This window comes from Orycteropus afer, unplaced genomic scaffold (assembly GCF_000298275.1).
Source record: "Orycteropus afer afer isolate SDZICR_OR568_19922 unplaced genomic scaffold, OryAfe1.0 scaffold00060, whole genome shotgun sequence".
In the NCBI taxonomy this organism is placed as follows: Eukaryota; Metazoa; Chordata; class Mammalia; order Tubulidentata; family Orycteropodidae; genus Orycteropus; species Orycteropus afer.
In genome coordinates, this window is record NW_006921647.1 from 3,059,624 (window position 1) to 3,084,230 (window position 24,607).

The following is a 24,607-nucleotide window of genomic DNA, read 5'->3' on the forward strand; positions in this document are numbered from 1 at the left end:
GCTCCAGGAAGCATATATCTGGAATGCCGTTTTTCCAGTTTGTTCCTGGGATAGTGTTACAGGTAGGCCACACCCCTGGGGAAACTCCCCCTAGACTGACCGCCGCTTAGGACGCAGTCATGTGATCCATCATGGGAACGACCACTCACAAGTGAAGTCCAGCCAAGTTGACACATCTTCAACTATCACAGAACCCTATTTTGTTATTTAATCTAGTAGTGCTTTACTTACCATAGTTGTTTTTCCTTTCCATATAAAGTTGGTGACTACTTTTTCCATTTCTTTAGAAAATATTGATGGATCAGGATTGTATTATATCTGTAGATTGCTTTGGGTAGTATTGACATTTTCACAATGTTCAGTCTTTTTATCCATGAAATTATATTTTCTTCCATTTATGTAAGTCTCTTTTGATTTCTTATAGTAGTATTTTATAGTTTTCTTCACATAGGTCTTTTGTGTCTCTTGTTAGATATATTCCTAAGTACTTCATCTTTTGGGTAGCTCTTGTAAATGGTATTGTTTTCCTGATTTCCTTTCCAGAGTTCTTTTAATTAGTATAGAGGAATCCAACTGGTTCTGTACAATTGTACTTGGACCCTGCTACTTTGCTGAATTCCTCTATTAATTCCAGTAGTTTTCTGGTTGAGTCACTGGGATTTTCTATGTATATGATCATAACATCTGCAAATTGATAGAGTTTTACTTTTTATTTGTCAATTTGGATGCTTTTTTTTTTTTTTTTAAAGTACTTCCAATACATTATTGAATATGAGTGGTGATAAAGAAGATCCTTACATGGTTCCCATTTACAAGGGAAATGTTGTCAGTTTCTGTCCACTGGAAATAATATTAGCCATTGGTATTGTGTATATGCCTTTAATTATGTTGAGGAATTTCCCTTCTATTTATGTTTCACTGAGTGTGTTTATCAAGAAGGGTGTTGGATTTTGTCAAATGCCTCTTCTATATCAATTGGTATCATCATGTGGTTCTTTTCCTTTTTTGATGTGTGCATTTCTTCCTATAAAATGTTCTCTCAGCACTGCTTTTGCTTTTCCCCAAAGATTTTGTTATGTTACGTTTTCATTTTCATTTGACTCAAAGAATTTTTTAATTCATTTCTTATTTCTTCCGTTACACAGCAGTTTTAAAGTAGGGAGTTATTCAGTTTCTGTGTACTTGTTTTTTACCCCTTAATCGTTCTGTTGTTGATTTCTAATTTTATAGTATTGTGACCTGAGAAGACGCTTTGTAGAATTTTGATGTTTTTAAATGTTTAGATACTTGCTTTCTGTCTAACTTCTAATGTGTTCTGTAGAATGTTCCATGTGCACTGGTATACACTTTATATATATGCTGCATCTATGAAGTCTAGTTGTTGACTGTGTTGTTTAGATCTTCTGTATCTTTATTGAGTTTCTTTCTACTTTTTCTGCCCTTCATAAAAAGTGGTGTATAAAAGTCTCCTAACATTGTGCAGTTGTCTATTTCTTTTCAATTCTGTTAACATTTGATTTATATATTTTGGTGTTCTCTCGTTGGGTGCATTGATATTGGTTAGGTAATGTGCTCTTCTTGGATTGACCCTTTAATCACTATATGATGTCCTTCCTTGTCTCTTTTGCTGTTTTTTGTCTTAAAGGCCATTTTATCAGAAATTAATACTGCCATTCTTGCTCTTGCTTGCTTCCATTTGCTTGATACGTTTTTCTAGCCATCTACTTTTAGCTTATTTTTGTTGTTTTTTCTAAGATGTGTCTCTTGTACACAGTACATTGACAGATCATGTTTTCTTATCTATTCTGCTGCTTTCATTCTCTTGAGTGGTACATACAATCTGTTTACAGTCAGTGTAATAAGAATATATTTACTGCTGTGATTTTTTTTTTATTTCTTTGTGTGCGTGTGTGTATGTGGTATACATGGTTTCTTTGTTCCATATATTTTTCTGTGCTAAGTTCATTTTGTTTATGTATTTTCTTATTATTTGTTTCATTGCGGTTGTTTCACTATTTACTAAGTCTTTATGGTTTTCTTTTTAAATTTAGTGAGAAAGTTTATTGATTTCTTTGAGGTTGTCCTGTAATTTATTTTTATCTAGCCAAGTTTGAAACTGAGCCAGCAGCAGTTTGGAACAGCTAAGGGAGACCAGGAAGTGAGCTGGTGGTGGTTTGGAACAGCTAAGAGAGACCAGGAAACAAGCGGAGCAGTTTGGAAGCTAAGGGAGGCAAACTTGTCTGTCAGTTTGTTGTACTCTGGTGGCTTGTGTGTTGCTATGAGGCTAGAGGCTATGCCACCAGCATCACAAATGCCAACAAGGTTGCCCGTGGTGGACAGGTTTCAGCGAATCTTCCAGAATAAGACAGACTCGGAAGAAGGAAGAGGCCATCCACTTCTCAAAGAATTGGGCAGAGAAAACTTTATGAATAGCAGTGAAACAGTGTGTGATATGTTACTGGAAAACTTTATAAATAGCCCTAAAACATTGTCTGATACAGTGCTGGAAGATGAGGTCCTCAAGTGGGAGAGCACTCAAGATACAACTGAGGAAGAGCTGCCTCCTCAGAGTAGAGGCTACCTTAATGATGTGGGTAGAGTACAGCTTTTGGGACCTCCATTGGCTGATGTGGCATGACTGATAATGAGAAGAAATAGCTGCAAACATCCATTAATAATCGGAACATGGAATGTATGAAATATGAATCTAGGAAAATTGGAAGTTGTCAAAAATGAAATGGAATGCATAAAGATCAATATCTAAGACATTAGTGAGCTGAAATGGACTGGGTTTTGGCTATTTTGAATCAGACAACCATATGATCCACCATGCTTGGAGTGACAAATTAAATAGGAATGGCGTGCCATTCACCATCACAAAGAAAGTTTTAAGATCTATCCTGAAGTACAGTGTTGTCAGTGACAGGATAATATCCATTCCCCTACAAGGAAGATCAGTTAATATGACTATTATTCAGGTTTACTCATGAATCACCAAAGCCAAAGATGAGAAAGTTGAAGATTTTCACCAACTTCTGTAGTCTGAAATTGACCAACCATGCAATCAAGATGTGTTAATTATTGCTGGTAATTGGAATGCGAAAGTTGGAAATAAAGATGAATCACGAGTAGTTGGAAAATATGGCCTTGATGATAAATAACATTGGCAATTGCATGACAGAATTTTGCAAGACGAATGATTTATTCATTGAATATACCTTTTTTTTCAACAACACAAATGGCAGCTATACATGTGGACTTCACCAGATAGAGTACACAGGAATCAGATTGACTACATCTGTGGCAAGAGGTGATGGAGAAGCTCAATATCTTCAGCCAAAACAAGGCCAGGAGCTGATTGTGGAGCCAACCATCAACTTCTCATTTGCAAGTTCAAGTTGAAGTTGAAGACAATTAAAACAAGTCCACAAGAGCCAAAATAGGACATTGATTATATCCCTTCTGAATTTAGAGACCATTTAAAGAATAGATTTAATGCATTGAACCCCAGTGAGCAAAAACCAAAGGAATTGTGGGATGACATCAAGAACATCTTGCATGAAGAAAGCCAAAGGTCATTAGAAAGATGGGAATGGGAGAAAAAAACAAAATTGATGTCAGAAGAGACTCTGAAACTTGCCCTTGAGGAAAGAGTAGCTAAAGCAGATGGAAGAATTGATAAGATAAAAGAGCTGAACAGAAGATTTCAAAGAGCAGCTTGAAAAGACTAAGTGAATTATTATAATGAAATGTACAGGGACCTGGAATTAGAAAACTACTCACCAAAGTAGGAGGTGGAACAATATTTTGTATAGTATGTTATGCCAATTGAGCTTGATGTCCCCTGCAACTATGGTCCCAAGCCCGCAGGTTCAACTGGGTAGCTGGCTGTGACCAAGCAGTGACCACAACCTTGCCTTGAGGGACATTTTTGCTGACTATATAATTCTTGGTTAGTAGTTTTTAGTTCTTTTTCTTTCAAGGTTTTATATATGCCATCCAGTGGCCTTGCTTTGCATGGTTTCTGCCCAGAAATCAGAGCTTAGTTTTACTGGTTCTCCTTTGTAGGTAACTTCATTTTCCCCAAGCTGGTTTCAGGGTTTCTTTTTTTTTCTTTGGTTTTAAAAAGTGTCTTTATGATATGCTTTGGTGATTTTCTTTTAGAATCCCTTCTATTTGGGGTTTGTTGAGTTCTTGAATGCCTATCTTTATATTTTCCATTTATTCAGTTCTACTCCTTTGCCATACCAACATGTTATCTATTTCTGAAATTTTAGTATTAACCTGCTGGATTTTTATTTTCTGTTTTTGTATGGTATCTAAGTTTTCATTTATTTTGTCAATTTGCTCTTGTATTGTTTTCCTGAGTTCATGTATAGTTTTGTCTGTGTTTTTCTTGATCTTGTCTGTAGTTTGTTTCTTTGGTTTCTTTCCTAATCTGTTATATAGACTTAAATATAATTCTTTTGAATTCATTACCAGGTAATTCCAATAGCATTTATTCCTCCAGAAGATTTTCTAGCCCTAAGTTTTGGTCATTTTTTTTTTTTTTTTAATGATTTGAAGTTATATACAGTCCCTGAGACATTGTAGTGTTACTGTATTTATTTGGTAAACATATGTTGGCTTGCTTCATCTTGTTTTTTTGTACTGTTTTCTTTCACTATATCCAGGCAATGGGATAGGTGTGCTGCCCTGGTCAGTAGTTTGGCACCCACCACCTGTCTCCAGGTGGGTTTGATAGCAGGTAGTTTTGTGGGCATGAATTGCTAATACTGTGGAGCAGCTCAGACAAGGCTGGGTGGGGTTATCTGTCATTGGTCCAGTGGTACTACAGCAGGTGGTGGTGGCACTTACCCAGTGGGTGGCAGGTATGGCTGAGTAGAGTTGTTGGCTTCTGACCACTGGGAAAGAAAAGGGAAGAGTAGGAAAAAAGGAAACAAAAACAAGGTGAGGGAGGATGGAAGAACTATAAAGAAAGAAAGAAGAAACAGCACAGCACTGGTAGTGGGAGGGGGGTTGACTGGTCATCAGTAGGTGGGGTGGAGGGGCTATGCTTTTGGTCACTGGGAGCGTGTGGCGATAAGGAGAGAGAGCACACTTTTCTGGCCACCAATGACTGATGTAGGTGCCAGTGCAGTCCTGGGCAAGCAGAGCTGGATATCTGATTCCTGTTCCAATAAGAACACTGCCTGCAGTAATTCAAAATGAACACAGTGAGCCAGGCCAGTTGGCAATTCACCACTCCATATGCCTCCTTGTTTGCTGTTTTCAGTCATTCTTCTCTTCTGATCAATATTTGATCTGCTTCTTTATCCTTTCCTTTGAAGCTTTAGGTTCCAGGATTATCATCCATATCTGTTTTACTTGGTTTCTTGGATCTTTTTGTAGAAGGTCTGGATAGTATGTATGGCTTCGCAGTCTACCATCTTGGATCCTCCCCTCCTAAAATTCTTTTATTCAATAGAAAATTCAAACAGAACTTCTGCCAAATGCTGGGAATTAATTTTGTTCTGGTCCTTGTGACCTAATTAATGATTACTTTGCCTTCCATGATCATTGGAAGTCTAGGTTACATAGCCTTAATGCTACATATAAAAGTGCATAATAATGTATGTATCTGTGTGATAATTGTGCAAGTGAGGAACTGGCTTTCTTAATTCACCATCCAGCACACAACTGGTCAGGGCTTACATTTACTAAACTGAATGGATCAGACAGAGCCCCTGGGGGATGCAAATGGTTAACTCACTCTATTGCTGACCAAAAGGTTTGTTATTATCCTGATAGAAAGATTAAACTGTCTGATAGTTCAAATTTTACCATTTTTTACATTTGTAAATTTTAACTGGCTTTCTTGTGTGCTTATGACAAGGATATAAAATTTTAATCTACTGTCTGTTTTAAAATTGTTTTTGGAATTCCTACTTCTTTAGCAGGAGGAGATCTGGTGGCATAGTGCCTAAGGCATTTGACTGCTAACTAGAAGGCTGGCAGTTCAAACCCACCAGCCACTCTTTAGAAAGAAGGTTGGGCGATCTTCTTCCATAGTCATACTACCTCGAAAACCCAACAAGGGGTCACTATGAGTCAGATCCTACAGTAGTGAGGTTTTTTTTTTCACTCCTTTATCAAATTTTCACTTTTGTCCTCAAAGTCCTATTTTTACTTAAAATCCAATAGGGTATTTCTCACAGTATGACTGCATAAATACGCATAGCACAAATTGAATCATTTTGAAGGATTCATTGCGTAATTTAGCAAAGTAAAACCTCCTGCCACGTGCTATTTCTAAGGCCATTGTTAATAGTTGGATCTATTAACAATTTTTCTGCGATACCATGTCAGGGGGGAAAAAAAACAATTTTAAGTTTTGTGAGATTATATTATTTCAAATGGAGGTATTTCTCCATCCTTGTTGCTGCATGGTTCTGCTACTCTTGTGTGTATGCAAATGGAGATAATTTTTCTAACTCACCCCACTGTTGAAAAAGGATACTTTTTGGAGAATAATGGTTTCACTCTGTTGCTCCTTCCAGAACTTTAACTCCTTTTGTCCCCAGCATTTTTAATACTGATCATTGAGGTCAGTAGTCAGCTTTAGAGTGACAGCAAAAGAGGTCTAAGACAAGAACAGGGATTGTCTTTATTGTTCTTAGTGGCTAATGTTTAACAAGTATTTATTATATTATTATTATTATTATTATTATTGTTATTATTATTACTATTGAGTTAAATTTATTCAATAAATATTTATTGAGTCACCAGTATGATCCAGGCTCTGCTGGACAATGAAGACACATGGTGAGCAATATAGTCCCTACCCTGTAGTGGTTGCCAGTGCAGTGGGAATATTGCTGAGTAAAGCAACAAAACAATGTCATTAACTGCTCTGAGTAACATACCAAACCAAAACCAGACTCACTGCTGTCAAGTCAGATATGACTCATAGCAACCCCTCCTTGGGTTTCTGAGGCACTATCACTATGGGAGTAGATTGCCCAACCTTCCTTCTGAGGAGTGACTGGTGGGTTTGAACCACCAGCCTTCTGGTTAGCAGTCAAATGCCTTAGCCCCTATGCCACCAGAGCTTCTGAGTGATATACAGGGAAGCAAAAAGAAGGAGGGATAACTAACCTAATATTAGAGGGCTTCTCCTGTGTGTTTGAGCTGATAGAGAGCAGAAGGATAACTTAATGAAGGCATACAGGCAGTATGCCGTGTAGGAGCATAAGAAGATAAAATGGAAAAGTAAGCAGGCATCAGCTCATGGAGGGTCTTATATACTGAGTTTAAGATTTTGGGTTTGGGCCTATAAGTGACAGAAAACGACTCAAAAATTTCAAACAGAGATTCAGAGGATTAAATTCACACTTGAAAAGATCAATCTTGTCAGGAGGCAATGAGACCAGTCAGGAGGAAGGGGCATAAATACAGGCAAGAAATGACAGAAGCCTGAACTGTGGTACAGTGGGTAGAGAAGAGGGATTGGTTTCATAGAGATTTGCATTAGAAATAACTTGATGGGAGGAGGACGATGCTGAGGGGTAGGAGTCGAGGATGATTTCTGCGTTTCTAGTCTGAGTCCTTGTGGATGAATGGGGGAGCCTTTGTGCACACCGAGGCAGAGGAAGCAGAGTAGCAGTGGAGATGACTAGCCTGGTTTTGGAGATGTTGAGTTTGTACTTCTGAAAGGAGTACTCTGATGAAACATTTAGGAGCCTGTGTTTGAATCATTCAAAACTGCACCTAAAGTTTTGTTTTATTTGCCTTTTTATTAATACTCATTGCTATACGAACACTTTCTGTGGTCTCAGGTAATTTTTTTTTTTAACTCTTGATTGCACAGATTACAAAAATGTTTGTTCCTCAGAAAGAGTAGCTACATAGTTAAATTCTGAGAGAACATAATGTCAAACTTTTTGGTTTTTTTTTTTTAACTTTTTCTATTAAGTTATAATTTACACAGGGAAGTACTCAGAATCTTGAGTATGCAGCTTGATTAATGAGTAATATTCATGTACCCGTCTACCCATTATCTAGATCTAGATAGAGAACTCAGATGTCTCTGCCTCTTACACCTTTCCAATAAAGTCCCCACCAAAGATAACTACTATTCCTACCTGTATTTTCATAGATGGTTTTCCTGATTTTTAATGTAATATGAATATAATCTCATATGCACACACACTTTTTGTGACTGGCTTCTCTTGCTCAGTACCGTGTATGTGAGTTTCATCTATCTTGTTATATATAATAATTTGATTTTATTCCACAAATGTATTACTTTTCTTTTTTAATCCATTCTACTATTGGTGGACTGAGGGTCTCCAGAGTTTGCCTGTTATGAAAAGCTGCTATGAATGTTCTTGAGCATGTCTTTTGGTGGCTGTTGGATATATAAAGGTGTACTTGTAATTTCTAGTTGTTCCATATTAGCACCAAAATTAATTCTGCTAGAATAAACATATGGTTATACACACACCAGCATACATGTGCAGATAATACACGGCGAGAAGGAAGGAGAGAAGGAGAGAGGGAGAGAATTAGGAAAGGAAAGAAGGAAGAAAAACATAGCTTAATCTAGGTTTAGAAATTATGTGAAAATTTAGCTAGGCCTGTATGTGCGTGAGACCTTTCTAATCTAATTGTACATAAATCCAATGCTTTAGTAGTAAATCAGATAGCAAAGTTTGGGTAAGAAAATAATTTTTGAAAGTTAGAGCAGAATCACTTTCTCCAAAGATTGAAATTTTTCAATTTAACTTTAATTCTCAGGTGCTGTAACAAACCTCAGATTTTCATCAGCAACTTTGCAAATAATCCCCAGGGATTTGTCTAGGTAGTTAATCATTCTGTTATCAAATTGCTCTTTGGAAAATTAAGCTTTTATTTCTGCTGGTGGGTCTTTTTTTTTTTTTTAAGAGTGAAATGATAATGCAGCGATTTCACAGTCTGTTTCTGGTTGGTCCTTTAATTTAGATTTCCCCTTATCTTTGCAGATACTTAAAGCTTCAAAAAAGACTACCCCTACTACCACAGGAGGACCAGCCTAACCATATGCTCCAAAAGATGGCTGTGATAGATCTTGTGAAGTAATTACTGAGCAGATCAAGATCTTTGGGAATGGACACTAACGATGTTTTGATTGAGTTGTAGTCCACTGTCATTTTAGTGTTTTTTTTTTTAGAGACAAAAATTACATGTAATTTCACATTCCTGCATGTCCTTTTCTTATAGCATTAGTGGATCCATTAGGTTTCTTTTTGTAGTTACTGTTTTTCCTTTTTGTGACACAGCTTTTAGGTTTACCTTCATTTATATGTGGTTTTCAGACAATAGCTAAGAATTTTATTGATGATATAGCAGCAATTGTAATTGTCTTGGCAGGGTTTTAATATATATCATTAGTAATTAACACTAACTATATTGGACTGATGTGTGCAAGCTCTGTTAAACATGACTTAAAAGCCATTAAGAGTGCCTTGTAGTAACACTCTTAAAAACACTAAGTCATCATTAGCTGTGACAGTTTAAATTGGTATATATCTGCACTGATATCGTTATCAAAAATTTCTACAGTAGCTTTGAGTATTCAGGTTAAAACTCAGATTTTTAAGATTTTTGTAGCAATTAGCAGGTTAATTATAAAAAAATAATATTTAAATAGACACTATAAATTATCCTGGTTAATTTATTTTTCAAAATGCGGGTAAAAAATTAAAAGTCCTTGTTAGAACAAATGGCGAATGGCCTGACTTAGGATAAAAAAATGCCTTTTAGCACCTCATATTGATCATATCCTAGCGGCAGTCTATTTGATATTTATTTAAATTTTCGACCAATATAAGTTCCTGGTGTGTACCTTAAAGTTTGCTTTGCCTTTGCCTAATTCAGTAATACCCTCACCACATTAAAGACTGCAATGCTTTCACTAAATAGTCGATCATGCTTCGAGATGAGTTGATGTAGGATGTGAGAAAAGTGCTCAGAGAGCCCGTTGCCTGCTGTTATTTCACAACAAATGAGCCTTTTATTTTTTTTTCTTTCTTTTTTTAAAACTGATGATATACTTCCTTTTTCTAAAAAGAAAATATGGTTTATTTTTGGCTCAGAAATAGTTGCTGTGATGACAATATTCATTTGTTAGAAAAGAAGGTAGCTGTGACATTTTGAAAGAGCCATGAACTATAAAATAAAGCCATAAGATGTGGTTTCACTTATGAATCAGGGGTATCTCTTGATTATGTTAGCATTATTTAAGATAAGGGTTTTTTTTTTCTGCTTTTAGTGGTAAAATCAAAGAGATTATATATTTTTGTCACTATAGATCATGGTTTCAGTGTAATGAGTCCTGTATGCTGACTCAATGTGTGGTGAAACTCAAAATAATACTAAGAAAAGCAATAATTTTATAAAGCTGTGATTTGGGTGGTACAGAATTGATACTCACATTCAAACAAAGCTCTTAGTTCATATTGTGAATTATAGAACACTACTTTTTATAAAGCCATATTTTTTTAGGGAAACAGGAGTGATAGACAACTGATGAATGACTAAAACACGTTTTACTGGATTTTTGTATATAATTATCTCTAGAACTCTGGAAATTATGGATTCATTATGCTGTGGTCTGCTTCAAATACATACTAATTCCATATATCTGAATTAATGAGCCTTGTATTTATAAATATGTACCAAGCTGAGCAACATCAAAGGATTTTCTAAAAATAATGTACATGTTCTCTGTTTAATGTTATTTGAGTGCAATAAAATACAGAAGAATTCTTTATATTGTCATTATTTTGAAGTGTACATATTTTTAATTATGTTATATAACAAAATCAGTTCATTTTATGTCTACTAGTATTTAAGAAGCTTATAGCTTTTTTATGACTAAAATCACAAAGGAATACTTTGTCTTTTTTTTTTAAATATATTTCCAATGCATAATATTTATTTATTTTAATTTTTATTATTATGCAATATAAGCACCCTGGTGTTATAATGGTTAAGTGATCAGTTGTTAACCAAAAGGTTAGCAGTTCGAACCTACCAGCCAGCCACTCTGTGGGAGAAAGATGGGGCAATCTGTTTGTGTAAATATTAACATACTTGGAGACCCTAAGGGGCAGTTGTACTCTGTCCTGTAGGGTCATTATGAGTTGGAATTGACTTGATGGCAGTGGGTTTGGGTTTTTGATTTGGTTATTGCAACATTGCGGAGGGCAAAATTAAAATGAAATAGCTCCTATGTCCATCATTGGTAGAAGAGATTTTTGTTCTGAACCTAGAAGTTTTAGGCCCTCCATGACTGCCATACTGTAAGGGTATTAACTTACTTGTGCTAGAAAGAGATTAATGAGTCTTAGTGAAGAAAGATCAGAAAAGCATATGGGAAGTTCTCTTTCTTCTCTCCTATTTCCAATCCTCATTCTTTGGGGAGAAAAGGAAAACTAGACAGGTACATTAAGAAATTCTGCAGGATCTGGAAAGGGATATATATATATATATATATATATATATATATTTTTTTTTTTTTTTTACTACTACTAGCATTCTCAGAAGAAAGAGAATGAAAATAAAGACATTATGATAATGGTAAGCAGCCCTACTTTTATTGATGTGTTTACTTTGCGAAGTACCTCATGTACGTTAGGGGGCTGAATTTTCTCAACAGACAAATGTTATTGTTGCTACCTGCTTTCAGACTTGAGGGTCAGACAGGCTAAAGCACCTTCCTGCCCATGGCTATGGAGCCAGTATTTTAGAGTGAACAGTTGGGCAGCAGTATGGTATGTGAGAAAACTTGGAGGGAGGCCTACATCCAGGCAGGAGACCAGTTCAGAGATTAATTAGTCCAAGTGATAGTGATATTGCTGTGTCCAAGTAAATTCTGGTATAGAGATGGAGAAGGAGTGTCAGATATTAAAGGTACTGAAGGTTGGATGATGTGGGAATTCAGGAAGCAAGCAGAGTCTCAGGTCTGGGTCTTGGGAGTAGACAGATGCCAGTATGATAATGAACTCAGAAAGACAGGCTGGGTGGTAATTAGCTTTGGAATTGTGTTAGGTCCGATATGAATGGTTCATAGGCAGCTTAGCACAGTGGCTGGGACTTAGTAAGATCCAGTACAGTTGAATCCATAAAACTTTTTTTTAATGATTGAATAGCAGGGAACTACTGTCTCATATATTACTGGAAAACTTTATGAATAGCGATGAAACATTGTCCGACACAGTGCCAGAAAAGGAGCCCCTCAGATCAGAAGGCATTCAAATACTACTGGGGACGAGCTGCCTCCTCAGAGTAGAGCTGACCTTAATTACGTGATAGAGTAAAGCTTTTGGGACCTCCATTTGCTGACGTGGCATGATTCAAGATGAGAAGAAACAACTTCAAACATCCATTAGTAATTGGAACATGGAATGTACAATGTATGAATCTAGGAAAATTGGAAGCTGTCAAAAATGAAATAGAATGCATAAAGATCAATATCCTAGGCATTAGTGAGCTCAAATAGACCGATTTGGGCCATGTTGAATCAGACAGTGTTGTAATCTACTATGACAGGCATGACAGATTGAAGAGGAATGGCCTGACATTCATCATCACAAAGAATGAAGTTCAGTCCTGTCAGTGATAGGATAATATCCATACGTCTACAAGGAAGACCAGTTAATCCTACTGTTATTCAAATTTACACACCAACCACCAAAACCAAAGATAAGAAAATTCAAGATTTTTACCAACTCCTGCAGTCTGAAATTGCCAAACGTGCAATCAGGATGTATTGATGATCACTGGTGATTGAAATGCAAAAGTTGGAAACAAAGAAGAATCACTGATAATTGGAAAATTTGGCCTTGGTGATAGAAATAATGCTGGAGATGGCATGATAGAATTTTGCAAGACCAATGACGTTCATTCCAAGTACTTTTTTTCAACAACACAAATGGCAGCTGTACAAGTGGACTTCACCAGATGGAGTACACAGGAATCAGATTGACTGCATCTGTGGCAAGAGGCAATGGAAAAGCTCATTATCTTCAGCCAAAACAAGGTCAGGAGCTGATCATGGAACAGATCAGACCATCAACTGCTCATGTGCAAGTTCAAGTTGAAGCTAAAGACAATTAAATCCATGAGAGCCAGAGTATGACCTTGATTATATCTCTCCTGAATTTAGAGACCATCTAAAGATAGATTTGATGCATTGAACACCAGTGACCGGAAACCAGAAGAATTGTGGGATGACATCAAGAACATCACCCATAAACAAAGCAAAAGGTCATTAAAAAGACAGGAAAGGAAGAAAAGATCAAAACAGATGTCAGAAGAGACTCTGAAAGTTGCCTTTCAACAGAGAGTAGCTAAAGCAAATGGAAGAATTGACAAGATGAACAGAAGATTTTGAAGAGCAGTTTGAGAAGACAAAGTCAATTACTATAATGAAATGTGCAAAGACCTGGAGTTAGAAAACCAAACAGACAAACATGCTCGACATTTCTCAAGATGAAAGAACTGAAGAAGAAATTTAAGCCTCAAATTGCAATATTGAAAGATTATGTTGAATGATGCAGGAAACATCAAAAGAAGGTGGAAAGAATACAGAGTCATTTTACCAAAAAGTATAGGTCAGTGTTCATCCGTTTCAGGAGGTGGCATATGATCAAGAACTAATGGTACTGAAGGAAGAAGTTGAAGCTGCACTGAAGGAATTGATGAAGAACAGGGCTCCAGGAATTGATGAAATACTTATTGAGATGTTTCAACAAATGGATATCTTGCTGGAGGCACTTGCTTGGCTATACCAAGAGATTTGGAAGACAGCTACCTGGCCAACTGACTGGAAGATCCATATTTGTACCCATTCCAAAGAAAAGTGATCCCACAGAATGTGGAAAGTATTGAACAATATCATTAATATCACACACAAGTAAAGTCTGAAGATAATAAAAACTGAAGATAATTCCAAAACAGTTGCAGCAGTATATTCACAGAGAACTTCCAGAAGTGCAAGCTGGATTCAGAAGAAGATGTGGAATGAGGGATATCATTGCTGATATCAGATGGATTTTGGCTGAAAGCAAAGAATACCAGAGAGATTTTTACTTGTGAGTGTTTTTTTTTTTTTTTTTTTTACACTACGCAAAAACATTCGATTGTGTGGATCATAACAAACTATGGATAACATTGAGAAGAATGGGAGTTCCAGAACACTTCATTGGACTCATGAGAAACCTGTACATAGACCAAGAGGTGGTTGTTCAAACAGAAAAAGGGGATACTGCATGGTTTAAAATTGGGAAGGGAGTGCATCATGGTTGTATTCATTCACCATACTTATTCAATCTATGCTGAGCAAATAATCTGAGAAGCTGGACTATATGAAGAAGAACATGGCATCAGAATTGGAAGAAGGCTCATTAAAAACCTGTGATACACAGATGACACAACTTTGCTTGCTGAAAGTGAAGATGACTTGAAGCACTTACTGAGGATGATCAAAGACTACAATTTGTAGTATGGATTACACCCCAACATGAACACAAAAACCCTCCCAGTAGGACCAATAAGCAGTATCACAATAAATGGGGAAAAGATCAAAGTTGTCAAAGACTTCATATTACTTGGTTCTACAATCAATACCAGTAGAAACAGCAGTCAGGAGATCAGATGATATATTGCATTGAGCAAATCTGTTGCAAAAGACCCCTTTCAAGTACTGAAGAGTAAAGATGTCTTCTTGAAGACTAAGGTGCGCCTAACCGAAGCCATGGTATATTCAGTCACCTCTTAGGCATGTCAGAGCTGAACAAAGAACAAGGAAGACTGAAGAAGAGTTGATGCTTTTGAGTTGTGCTTTTGAAGAAGAATACTAAAAGTACTATGGAGTACCAGAAGAACTAACAAATCTGTCCTGAAGTGCACTGGAATGCTCCTTGGAAGCAAGAATTGCTGGACTTTGTCTCACCTACGTTGGTCATATTGTCAGAAGGGACCATTCTCTGGAGAAGGATATCATGCTTGGTAAAGTGGAGGGTCAACAAAAAAGGGGAAGGCCCTCAACAAGGTAGATTGACAAAAGTGGGTGCAATGATGGGCTCAGGTATATCAAGGATCATGAGGCTGGCACAGGATTGGGCAGTGTTTTGTTCTGTTGTGCATGACTCGACGGCAGCCAACAACAACATCGTTGAGTGACAGCTTTTAAAAGATCCAGATCTCATTTTTCTCACAAGGTTTTATTATTCTTTTTAAATGATATAGAGTCTTAAAAGAGTACTGTTAATACAGATAAAAAATGCATACAATCTTTTTCTTTTTGCATATGCGTGTTTAAATACTGAATATGGGTTACAAGTGAACTTGCCATATAGAAATCTTATTTTTTGTTTTTGTACTTTTGTGATTTTCAGAGTTAATCTGAGCAGATAATGGCCCCCTCTAATTTATGGGCTGCATTTATGGGGGTGTATATCGTGTGAATAAAGCAGTGTTGTTATAGAGTATGACCTCTGAAGTGGGTTTTATTTGTTTTGTAACCCTGAGCATGGTTCCATAGCCACTAAGCCTTAGTTTCCTTATTTTTTAAAACTACCTCCCAGGGTTAATGAAAGGGTTCAGTGAGATAATCTGTGTTAAGTGTTTAGAACAATGCCTGGTATATAGTAAGAGCTCAGTCAGTTATTTTCCTCTGTGCCTCAGTGAGGTCCATATAAGTTCTCCCAGGGAAGCATATAAAATAAGACAAAATAATACTTTATTATTAGCTGTACAGAGTAATAGTGAGTTAAGCTGGACCTCATAACGAAGTTTTAGTTACTGAAAAGCAGAGAACTTGAAATGCCTCCTCTGTGCATTTTTCCTCATACCCAAGCATGTCTCAGATCTCAGCCTGTTGATGTGAAGTGAGGGATAGAGGGGAACACAGGAAAGAAAAGGGCCTGGAATGATCTTGGCCAGGCCTTCAGCCCACTCCAGGTACTGCATGGGAGGGAGAGAAAGATGGGGCCCCTTTTTCCTGGAGGCATGCACAGCCATACTCACCCTGTGAGGTCCTGGGAGGACTTTAAGTCCAAAGCACATGGAGAGACCTGGCCAGGACTCTAATGCATTGGAAGCAACATGTATGACGTCTGTTTGAAATGTGGCCACTTAAAATCAGCCCCTCTTCCCTTATTTGTCCCCAGGGACAGGAAGATCTTTGGAGAGCTGACTACACTCCTCTTCATGACCAACTCCCACCTGTTCTCTCTAATTAGAACTTGTGTTATACACAGAACTTGCTTTCTGTGTTTATTTTTCCAAATCACACAAACCTCATTTCAGGAAATGGAATACTGGAGGATGAAGAGGGTCAATATTCTTCCTGCAGGAACTACTGAGGCTGCTAGAAAGAGCTCCTGGAGAACCAAGATCTTTGACACTTTCTACATTGTTGTGTCATCCCTGATGCCTGCAACAGAGTCAAGCAGACATTAGATGCTCAATTAATATTTAACAAGTAAATGGTACTAAATTATTGATTTTAGCTTACTAATTTTATGATGAGGTAATAGTTTGAAAAGTCAGAAATCCTAGAACATTCACTAGAGATCTGGAAATCTTTTATGTCCTGCATACCTCCTGCAGCACTGTCCAAAAGGCATGTCCACTTTATAGAAACTGCTCTTGTAAAAGTTAAGACCTGCTCTTCTCTACCCCTTAATTTTTTTTCTTTTTTTTGAAAAAGTACGACATGGTATACTGCAAACAACACATGTGCAGGAATCATATAAACTACTGGACTTGATGACCTTGTGTACTCTACTTTCTCATCCTTAGCTTCCTTATTTGAACAAAGAGGATTATAATACCTCCCCAGAGGGTGTCAGGAGACTAGGGAATTCACATGTGATGGTTTAACACTAAGCCTGGCACATTGCAGGTTTCAAAGTCAGTTCCCTTTTCTTCCTCTCATCTAGGGTAGCAAAAGCACTTGACCTATGAAAACCTCTCTCCTGTTCAGAAGCTGCCACAGATTTATTTTTCATCCTCCCCGTGCCCCCACCCCCCAAAAATGAAGTGCTTTATTTGAATGAATGTGGAAATCTGAGGACTGACAGATCTGTGTTAACACGCCATGATTATACCCCCTGACTGCACCCATACCCTTTCATACCTATGGTTGAGAAAGGAAAAGAGCTCTGGTGGTGCAGTGGCTAATAAGGCATTTGACTCCTAACCAGAAGGTTGGCAGTTCAAATCCACCAGCTGCTCTGCAGAAGGAAGATGGGGACAATCTACTTGCATTAAGATTTATGGCCTTGGAAACCTAATAGGGGTTTCTATGAGTTGGAATCGACCCAATGGCAATGGGTGGGAAGAGGAAAGGAGCTCTGGTGGTACAATGAATGGTTAAGGCATTTGGCTGCCAACCAAAAGGTTGGCATTTCAAACCCACCAGCCACTCTGCAGGAGAAAGAAGAGGCAGTCTGCCTCCATAAAGATTTACAGCTTTGAAAACCCTATGGGGCAGTTCTGCTTTGTCCTATAGAGTCTCTATGAGTTGGAATCCTCTCAATGGCAGTGAGTTTGGTGGGGAAAGGACAGAGTCTGTGGTTTTTTGATCAGTCTCCCAAACTTTCCTACCCATACCCCAACACATACATGTACACATGTATTCCTAGAAAAGCTAGGAAGGAATATATACTTGGGAATATGATCTCCAGGATGTACTTAAAAATTCAGTAGATCCTTATCTATATTAGGGGGCAGTGGTGATTCAATGGTAGACTTCTTTCCTGTAGGATACCAGGGTTCGATTCCTGAACTTTGTGCCATCACCACCCATCTGTCAGTGGAGGCTTGCATGTTGTGTGTTTCAGAGGAGTTTCTGGACTTAGATAGACTTGGAAGAAAGGCCTGGTGATCTACTTCTGAAAATCAGACCGTAACCCTGTGAGTCTCAATGGTTTGATCCCACTGTGCATGGGATAGCCATGAATCTTGAGTCGACTCAATGACAGCTAACAGCAACAACAACAGTCTATAAAACAGACTCGATACAGTTTTTAATACAGGTTAAGTCATGCTGTTGTTTTCCTTATAGGGGTGAATGGTCCTTGATCAGTGTTGTTTCACTGCCCCTTTTGTGGGAGAGATGCAAACTGTAATTGACTTATCTCAGGCTCCTTGGCAATCACAGGAGCCACCAATGGATTGTCCCGAGTGTGTTGAGTCCTTGAATGATGAGATTGGTGTCCAAGTAACATGGCATGCTGTATTCCTTAAAGCACATGGTGGCTATTATAAATGTAGTCTATGGTTTTAATACTAAAAAAAAAACCTCACTGCTGTTGAGTCTGTTTGACTCATAGCAACCCCTCCTTGGGTTTCCGAGGCAGTATCTACGGAAGTAGATTGCCCAGTCTTCCTTCCGAGGAGTGGCTGTTGGGTTTGAAGCCCCAGCCTTCTGGTTAGCAGTCAAATGCCTTAGGCACTATGCCACCAGGAGACAGTAAAAATAATGTACAAGCTTTGATTTGGTCTTCTCCCCATCCCAGGTTGCCTTTAAACCTGTTAGATGCTTAGAGTTGGTAGAGATCATGCACTCCCAATTCTCTTATCTTACCTGATACCTCATCAATACTCTTTTATATGTCATTAAAATTAGCTAAATTTGAACATTTTATAGTAAACTCCATGTGTAAAAAATTCAAGGTTGAATAAAATTAAATTATGTGACCAGACATAGTTTTCTTTTTCTTTTTTTCCTTCCTTAATATTTTTACTTTGAGACATGATGGGAAAATCTTACAGGTACACATGGAAAAATAAGATATAATCATGATTGATAGTGAAGACAGTGTAATCAGAAAGCTTTGACGTCAGCTAACATAGAAGCTCTTCTCCTTCTCCCTCACCCTCTCCTTCAACACCAACCTCTTCATAGTCCTTCTCAAGGGCAGCCATGTCCTCACAGGCCTCAGAAAACTCTCCTTCCTCCATCCCCTCACCCACGTACCAGTGAACAAAGGCACGCTTGGCATACATCAGGTCAAACTTGTGGTCCAGGCGAGCCCAGGCCTCAGCAATGGCTGTGGTGTTGCTCAGCATACACACAGCTCGCTGAACCTTGGCCAGGTCTCCACCAGGTACCACAGTAGGAGTTTGGTAACTAATGCCAACCTTAAAGCCAAACTGGATGCTGCACTTGGTCTTGATGGTGGCAATGGCAGCATTGACATCTTTGGGAGCCACATCACCACAGTACAACAGGCAGCAAGCCATGTATTTACCATGGCGAGGGTCACATTTCACCATCTGGTTGGCTGGCTCAAAGCAAGCATTGGTAATCTCTGCTACAGAAAGTTGTTCATGGTAAGCTTTCTCAGCAGAGATGACAGGGGCATATGTGGCCAGAGGGAAGTGGATGCGGGGATAGGGGACCAGGTTGGTCTGGAATTCTGTCAGATCGACATTCAGGGCACCATCAAATCTGAGAGAAGCAGTGATGGAGGACACAATCTGGCTAATAAGGCTATTAAGGTTGGTGTAGGTCGGGCGCTCAATATCAAGGTTTCTGCGACAGATGTCATAGATGGCCTCATTGTCTACCATAAAGGCACAATCTGAGTGCTCCAGGGTGGTGTGGGTGGTGAGGATGGAGTTGTAGGGGCTCAACTATGGCTGTGGAAACCTGGGGGGCTTGTTAAATGGAGAACTCCAGCTTGGACTTCTTGCCATAATCATAGTTTTCTTTAATTATATTTTGTTGTTGTTGTTGTTATGTGCCATCGACTCGGACCTGACTTATAGTGACCCCTCCTTGGGTTTCCGAGGCAGTATCACTGTGAAAGTAGATTGCCCAACCTTCCTTCTGAGGAGTGGCTGGTAGGTTTGGACTGCTAGACTTCTGGGTAGCAGTCAAGTGCCTTAGGCACTACGCTACCAGAGCTCCTGTGAATTATATTTATTCTCATTAATTTGAATGTAGTTTTATATCTTGAGAGATTGAATTGTGGCTTGCACAATACTTATTATGTTTTATCTTTTATTTTCAGAAACAATTAGCAAGACAAATGATCCAGAACAAAAAGAAAAAGGTGAGATTATCAAATATATAGCCTTTAAAATGGCAGAAATTTGCCATCAGTAACATGATGCTTTTATCTTATATTACTAGTTAAAAAATGAGTTTGTTATTTCAATGATTTTATCAAGAAACATTTATTAGTATTCTATCTAATAAAAGTCAAGAGCTAAAAGTCTAGAGAGAAATTGTCTGAACCTCCCATTGGGTAAAGGTTCTGTAAAGACACAACTTTTGTCTGGTTTGCTCATCTCTGCATCCTCTATGCCTAGAACTGTGGAACCTTGCCTGGCACGCAATAGGTCCTCGGCAAATATTTGTTGACTGGGTTCCTTCTTTTGTTTTTTTTCTTTCAGTTAATGAGTATTAATACAAATAGGCATCAAAGGCTCTTTAACTCTATACTGTAAGAATAAGAACTAGAGCTGAGATAGAAATCCTGGATTGAATTCTGCTAGAACCGAAAACTTGAGACTGAGATAAGGAGACTCTACTATTATCATTCCTAAAGAAACCTGAGTGATCACATGATTTCCTTGGTGACTTAAAGTGCCTAAGCTCAGCATACCTGTGGAGTTATTTTACCTACGCTTCTGGGAGCACATAAAAAGAAAATCTTTATTCAGAAACATTTCAACCTGTAGTTTCTGCATCCAGACGAGGATAATAATTCTTAAGTCCTTCTAGGGTATGCTTACCATGAAGATAAAGTGAAAATAATACTGTAAAAAATAAATGCCGTCTCCTCTTATTGTTTTTTTAATTTTTATTTTTTTCCAAATCTCTGCAATTCAGGTTGCTTTGCTTAGGAAAAACAATATAATAAAATTAGGCATATGTAGACTTTACAGTATCTTTTTTTTGGGGTTTAACATAGGTGTGCCAATTTTTATTTTGCTAAAACCTGACTTTTAAAAGCCGACATCTACTATTAAAGTCAATTAAAAAAAAAAGCTATTTTTACTCTTATTAGGAGGAAACACATAACTTAAGAATAAAGTACAGTGTTTTTTTTTTTTTTAATTGACACATTTAACTTTAAGGAAAGTTTACTAAAATCGTCCCCCTCACTTATTTGCCTTGGTCCAGTGAAGATTTCATAATGTGACTCCAAAGCAAAGCCCACTGTTGTAGCAGCCTGAGACAGCCCTCAGAGATCAAGTTCACTGAAGTCTCACTCTTTAGAAGTCTAGGTCCCAGAGTGTAACATAGGAGCTCTGGTAGTGTAGTGCATAAAGCACTTGACTGCTAACCAGGAGGCTGGAGGTTCAAACCCACCAGCCACTTCTCGAAAGGAAGGTTGGGCAATCGACTTCCGTAGTGATACCACCTCGGAAACCCAAGGAGGAGTCACTATGAGTCGGGTCCGACTCAATGGCACGTAACAACAACAACAACAATAGAGTGTAACAGAGAAAGGAGAAAATAAACAAATCTTCTTTGCCATTTATACTTCTTTTCCTATTGTACATTGGTGAGGAGAATGAATTCTTTCAAGTAAAATTCTGATTTTCTTATCAGCCCCATTTTTTTAATCCTTCTACCAGCAACCAAGTTGAGTTATGTATCAGATTCAAACCAAACCTATAAATCATCTCATTTTCATTATAATGAAATCAGTTACATACAATAGAAAACTCAAATTACAGGCCTTAAACAAATAAGCCACTTACCTAAAATAAATTCAGAAGTAAGTCCTAGGGGCATTATTATTTCTCCAAAAACCCTAAAATCAAACCCACTGCCATTGAGTTGATTCCAATTCATAGTGACCTTCATTGTTTTTATTTAGGATTAATAATTACATATGATTCCTTCTTTTGGAGAAGTATGTTTAGTTTATTTTGATGGAATCACATGTTTGGAATAGGGCTTGTTCTAAAATAAGCCCTCATTTGGGGATGTCAGTTTCTTAAAGTGAACCAGATTCTTATATCTGTTTTAGATAAAATTGCTGTATCAGTATCTCCCCACTGGATGTCATCTTTTCCCACATATTTCATATTCCACAACCATAAAATGTGTGAAATAAAAAATAATGTGTTGCAGAAATGGCTCATTATATGTCAAAATCAAATAATTATTTTTATTCATCTACTTATCCAACACATATTTATTGAGTACCTATTAGGAATTGGAATCAAAATAGCCAATAAAATAAAGTCATAGCTCTCGTTACACTTACATTTTAGAATGTATATGTGTGTGTGCACACACATGCACGCACTCACACATTGGAGTGGTAAATAGATTTAAAAAAAATTAGAATAGGCAGTGATACATGTGAAAAGGAATACGAAAAAGAAAAGAGAACAGAGAATGACAATGGGTAAGAGGTGTTGGTATATGCTTAGGCTGTTCAGGGAAGACTTCTTCAACACTGTGACACTGGAGCACAGGTTTGAAGATATAAGGGAATGATCTGTGCAGCCAGCTGGGAGAAGAGTGTTCCAGGGAGTGGGGAAGCATATTCATAAACCCTAAGGTGGGGTGTGCTTAGTATGTTTGTAGAAAAGTAAGGGGGCTAGTATGGCTAGATGGCTAGTGAGAAATGTTTGCAGGGAGAGTGATAGGAGATGAGTGGGACAAGAGAGTTTGCAGGGCCAAATAATGTAGGGCTTTGCAGGCTGTGTAAGTACTTTGTATTTTATCTCGAGTAAGATGGGAAGCTATTGGGAGATTTGAGCAGGAGACTTGTATGATCTGCCTTATATTTTAAAAGAAAGCTCATTTTGGCCATAAGGATGCAAGATTGGAATCAGGGAGACCAATTTAGTGACTACTGCAGTAGTTCTGACTGGAGTTGATGACAACTGAGATTAGGATGGTGGAAATAGAAGTGCTGAGTGGTGGTTAGTGTGCATATTCAGTTGTAAACTTGGTAGGGTTTGCTAATAAATAGTACATGCGGTGTGGAGAGAGAGGAGTCCAAGATGTTAAGGTTCTTATAAAGGTGGGTTTTGACAAATGCATTGAATACAGAAGTAAGCAATATGTTACAGATTTAATGTGTATCAAATGGCAGTTATTAGTTGTTGATTTGTGAGTCTTAAGGAAGTTTGAGGATCAGCAGGATGCCTGCAGAAAGGAATTGTGTTTTTGCTTGTGTATGTTTGATAAAATTGTATTTCGATCATGAACTTATGCTGAATTTTTCTTTTGATTCACACTAATATTTAATATCCCATTATACCATTCATTACATAAAGGATAGGCTTTAGCAATATATATTTAGAATGTTTTTTGAAATATGTTTAAAGACTTTCTGGTTACTATTTTTATTCTTTTAAAAATTAATGATCTGTACTCTAATAAAACACCAGAAGGCACTAGAAAACAAGTCGTATTTATACTAATAGGAATCACATTTTTGATGCATCCTAAAGGCTGATGTAGCTGTATTTTAGCCATTGCATCAGTTTGGTTCGTATAGACAATGATAATTTTTTGTGGTCAACAGGAAAATACAGATGGAACAAACACAAGTGAAAATGAAATATCATTCAGAAGTTTCTTGTTATTTTTTTAATACCTCCTATGAAATTTCTCTGTGATTCTTACAAGTATATGTAGCATATTTTGAGCAAAGTGATTTCCCATTGCTCATTTATCCCCATTTTTATATAAAATCTGAACTCTTTAGTACAGCACATAGAACATCTCAGGATCTGGCTATTTTTTTATTGCTTTCCTCTGTTCCTAATGCTTTTCCTTGCAAAACTCCTATTTCTTAGAACTGAGATTAACTGTTACCTTTTTCAGAAGGCTTTCTTGACTACACACTTATTTCCTGTACCAGACTGGAAGAAGTGCTTGTCCTATGTATTTCCAAGACACCCATTTTTAGAGATTCTTAGCATATACTTTGAGTTTGTCCTTTAATTTCTAGACAAAATGTTTCTTAGGAGTTGGCATCATTACTCCCCTCCCTGTAGTGGCACTTAACCATAACATAGTTGGTGACAAATAAATAGTAGTATAAAAAATACGTAGTTAATCCTTTTTCCCTTAAACTGCTTCTTCATCTGATAGTGGTAACATGAGATATGAATAGCCTAAATAGTGGGAAGAAAGAGTTTGCAAGTAGAAAAAAATCAAGTATGAATGAACAATAAGTGTCTATATGTCTAATTATTTTCACATGGGTTCTTATTTAATCTTGGGATGTAAGTATTTTTAAGCCATAATTTCTCCAAAGTTTTATTCTCCAAAATTTTTATTCTTCTTTCTCTACTACTTGTGGAATTTCAATTACATGTGTGTTGGTCTGGTTGATAATGCCTCAGAGACCCCTTAAATTATTCCTTTACTTTGGATTGTTTATACCACTTTATCTTCTGACATTTAAAATCTGCTATTGACCCTATCTAGGAAAATTTTCATTTTAGTTGCTCTTCTTTTCAGTTCTAGGTTTCCATTTCCTTCTTTTTGATAATTTCTATTTCACTGCTGAGATTCTCTATCCGTTCCATTATTACTCACTGCCATTGAGTTGGATCTGACTCATAGCGACCCCTCCTTGGGTTT

The 24,607-nt window shown here is 37.5% G+C and overlaps 1 protein-coding gene across 1 annotated transcript in view; it reads left to right on the forward strand.

The window, feature by feature from the left end:
• The window catches only part of ASPH (aspartate beta-hydroxylase), a 294,530-nt gene that overhangs the window by 100,660 nt on the left and 169,263 nt on the right, over positions 1-24,607 (forward strand). Inside the window, exon 14 of the mRNA XM_042780764.1 lies at positions 20,052-20,093. Coding sequence (XP_042636698.1) covers positions 20,052-20,093 — 42 coding nt within the window. The remainder of the gene's footprint in view (positions 1-20,051; positions 20,094-24,607) is intronic.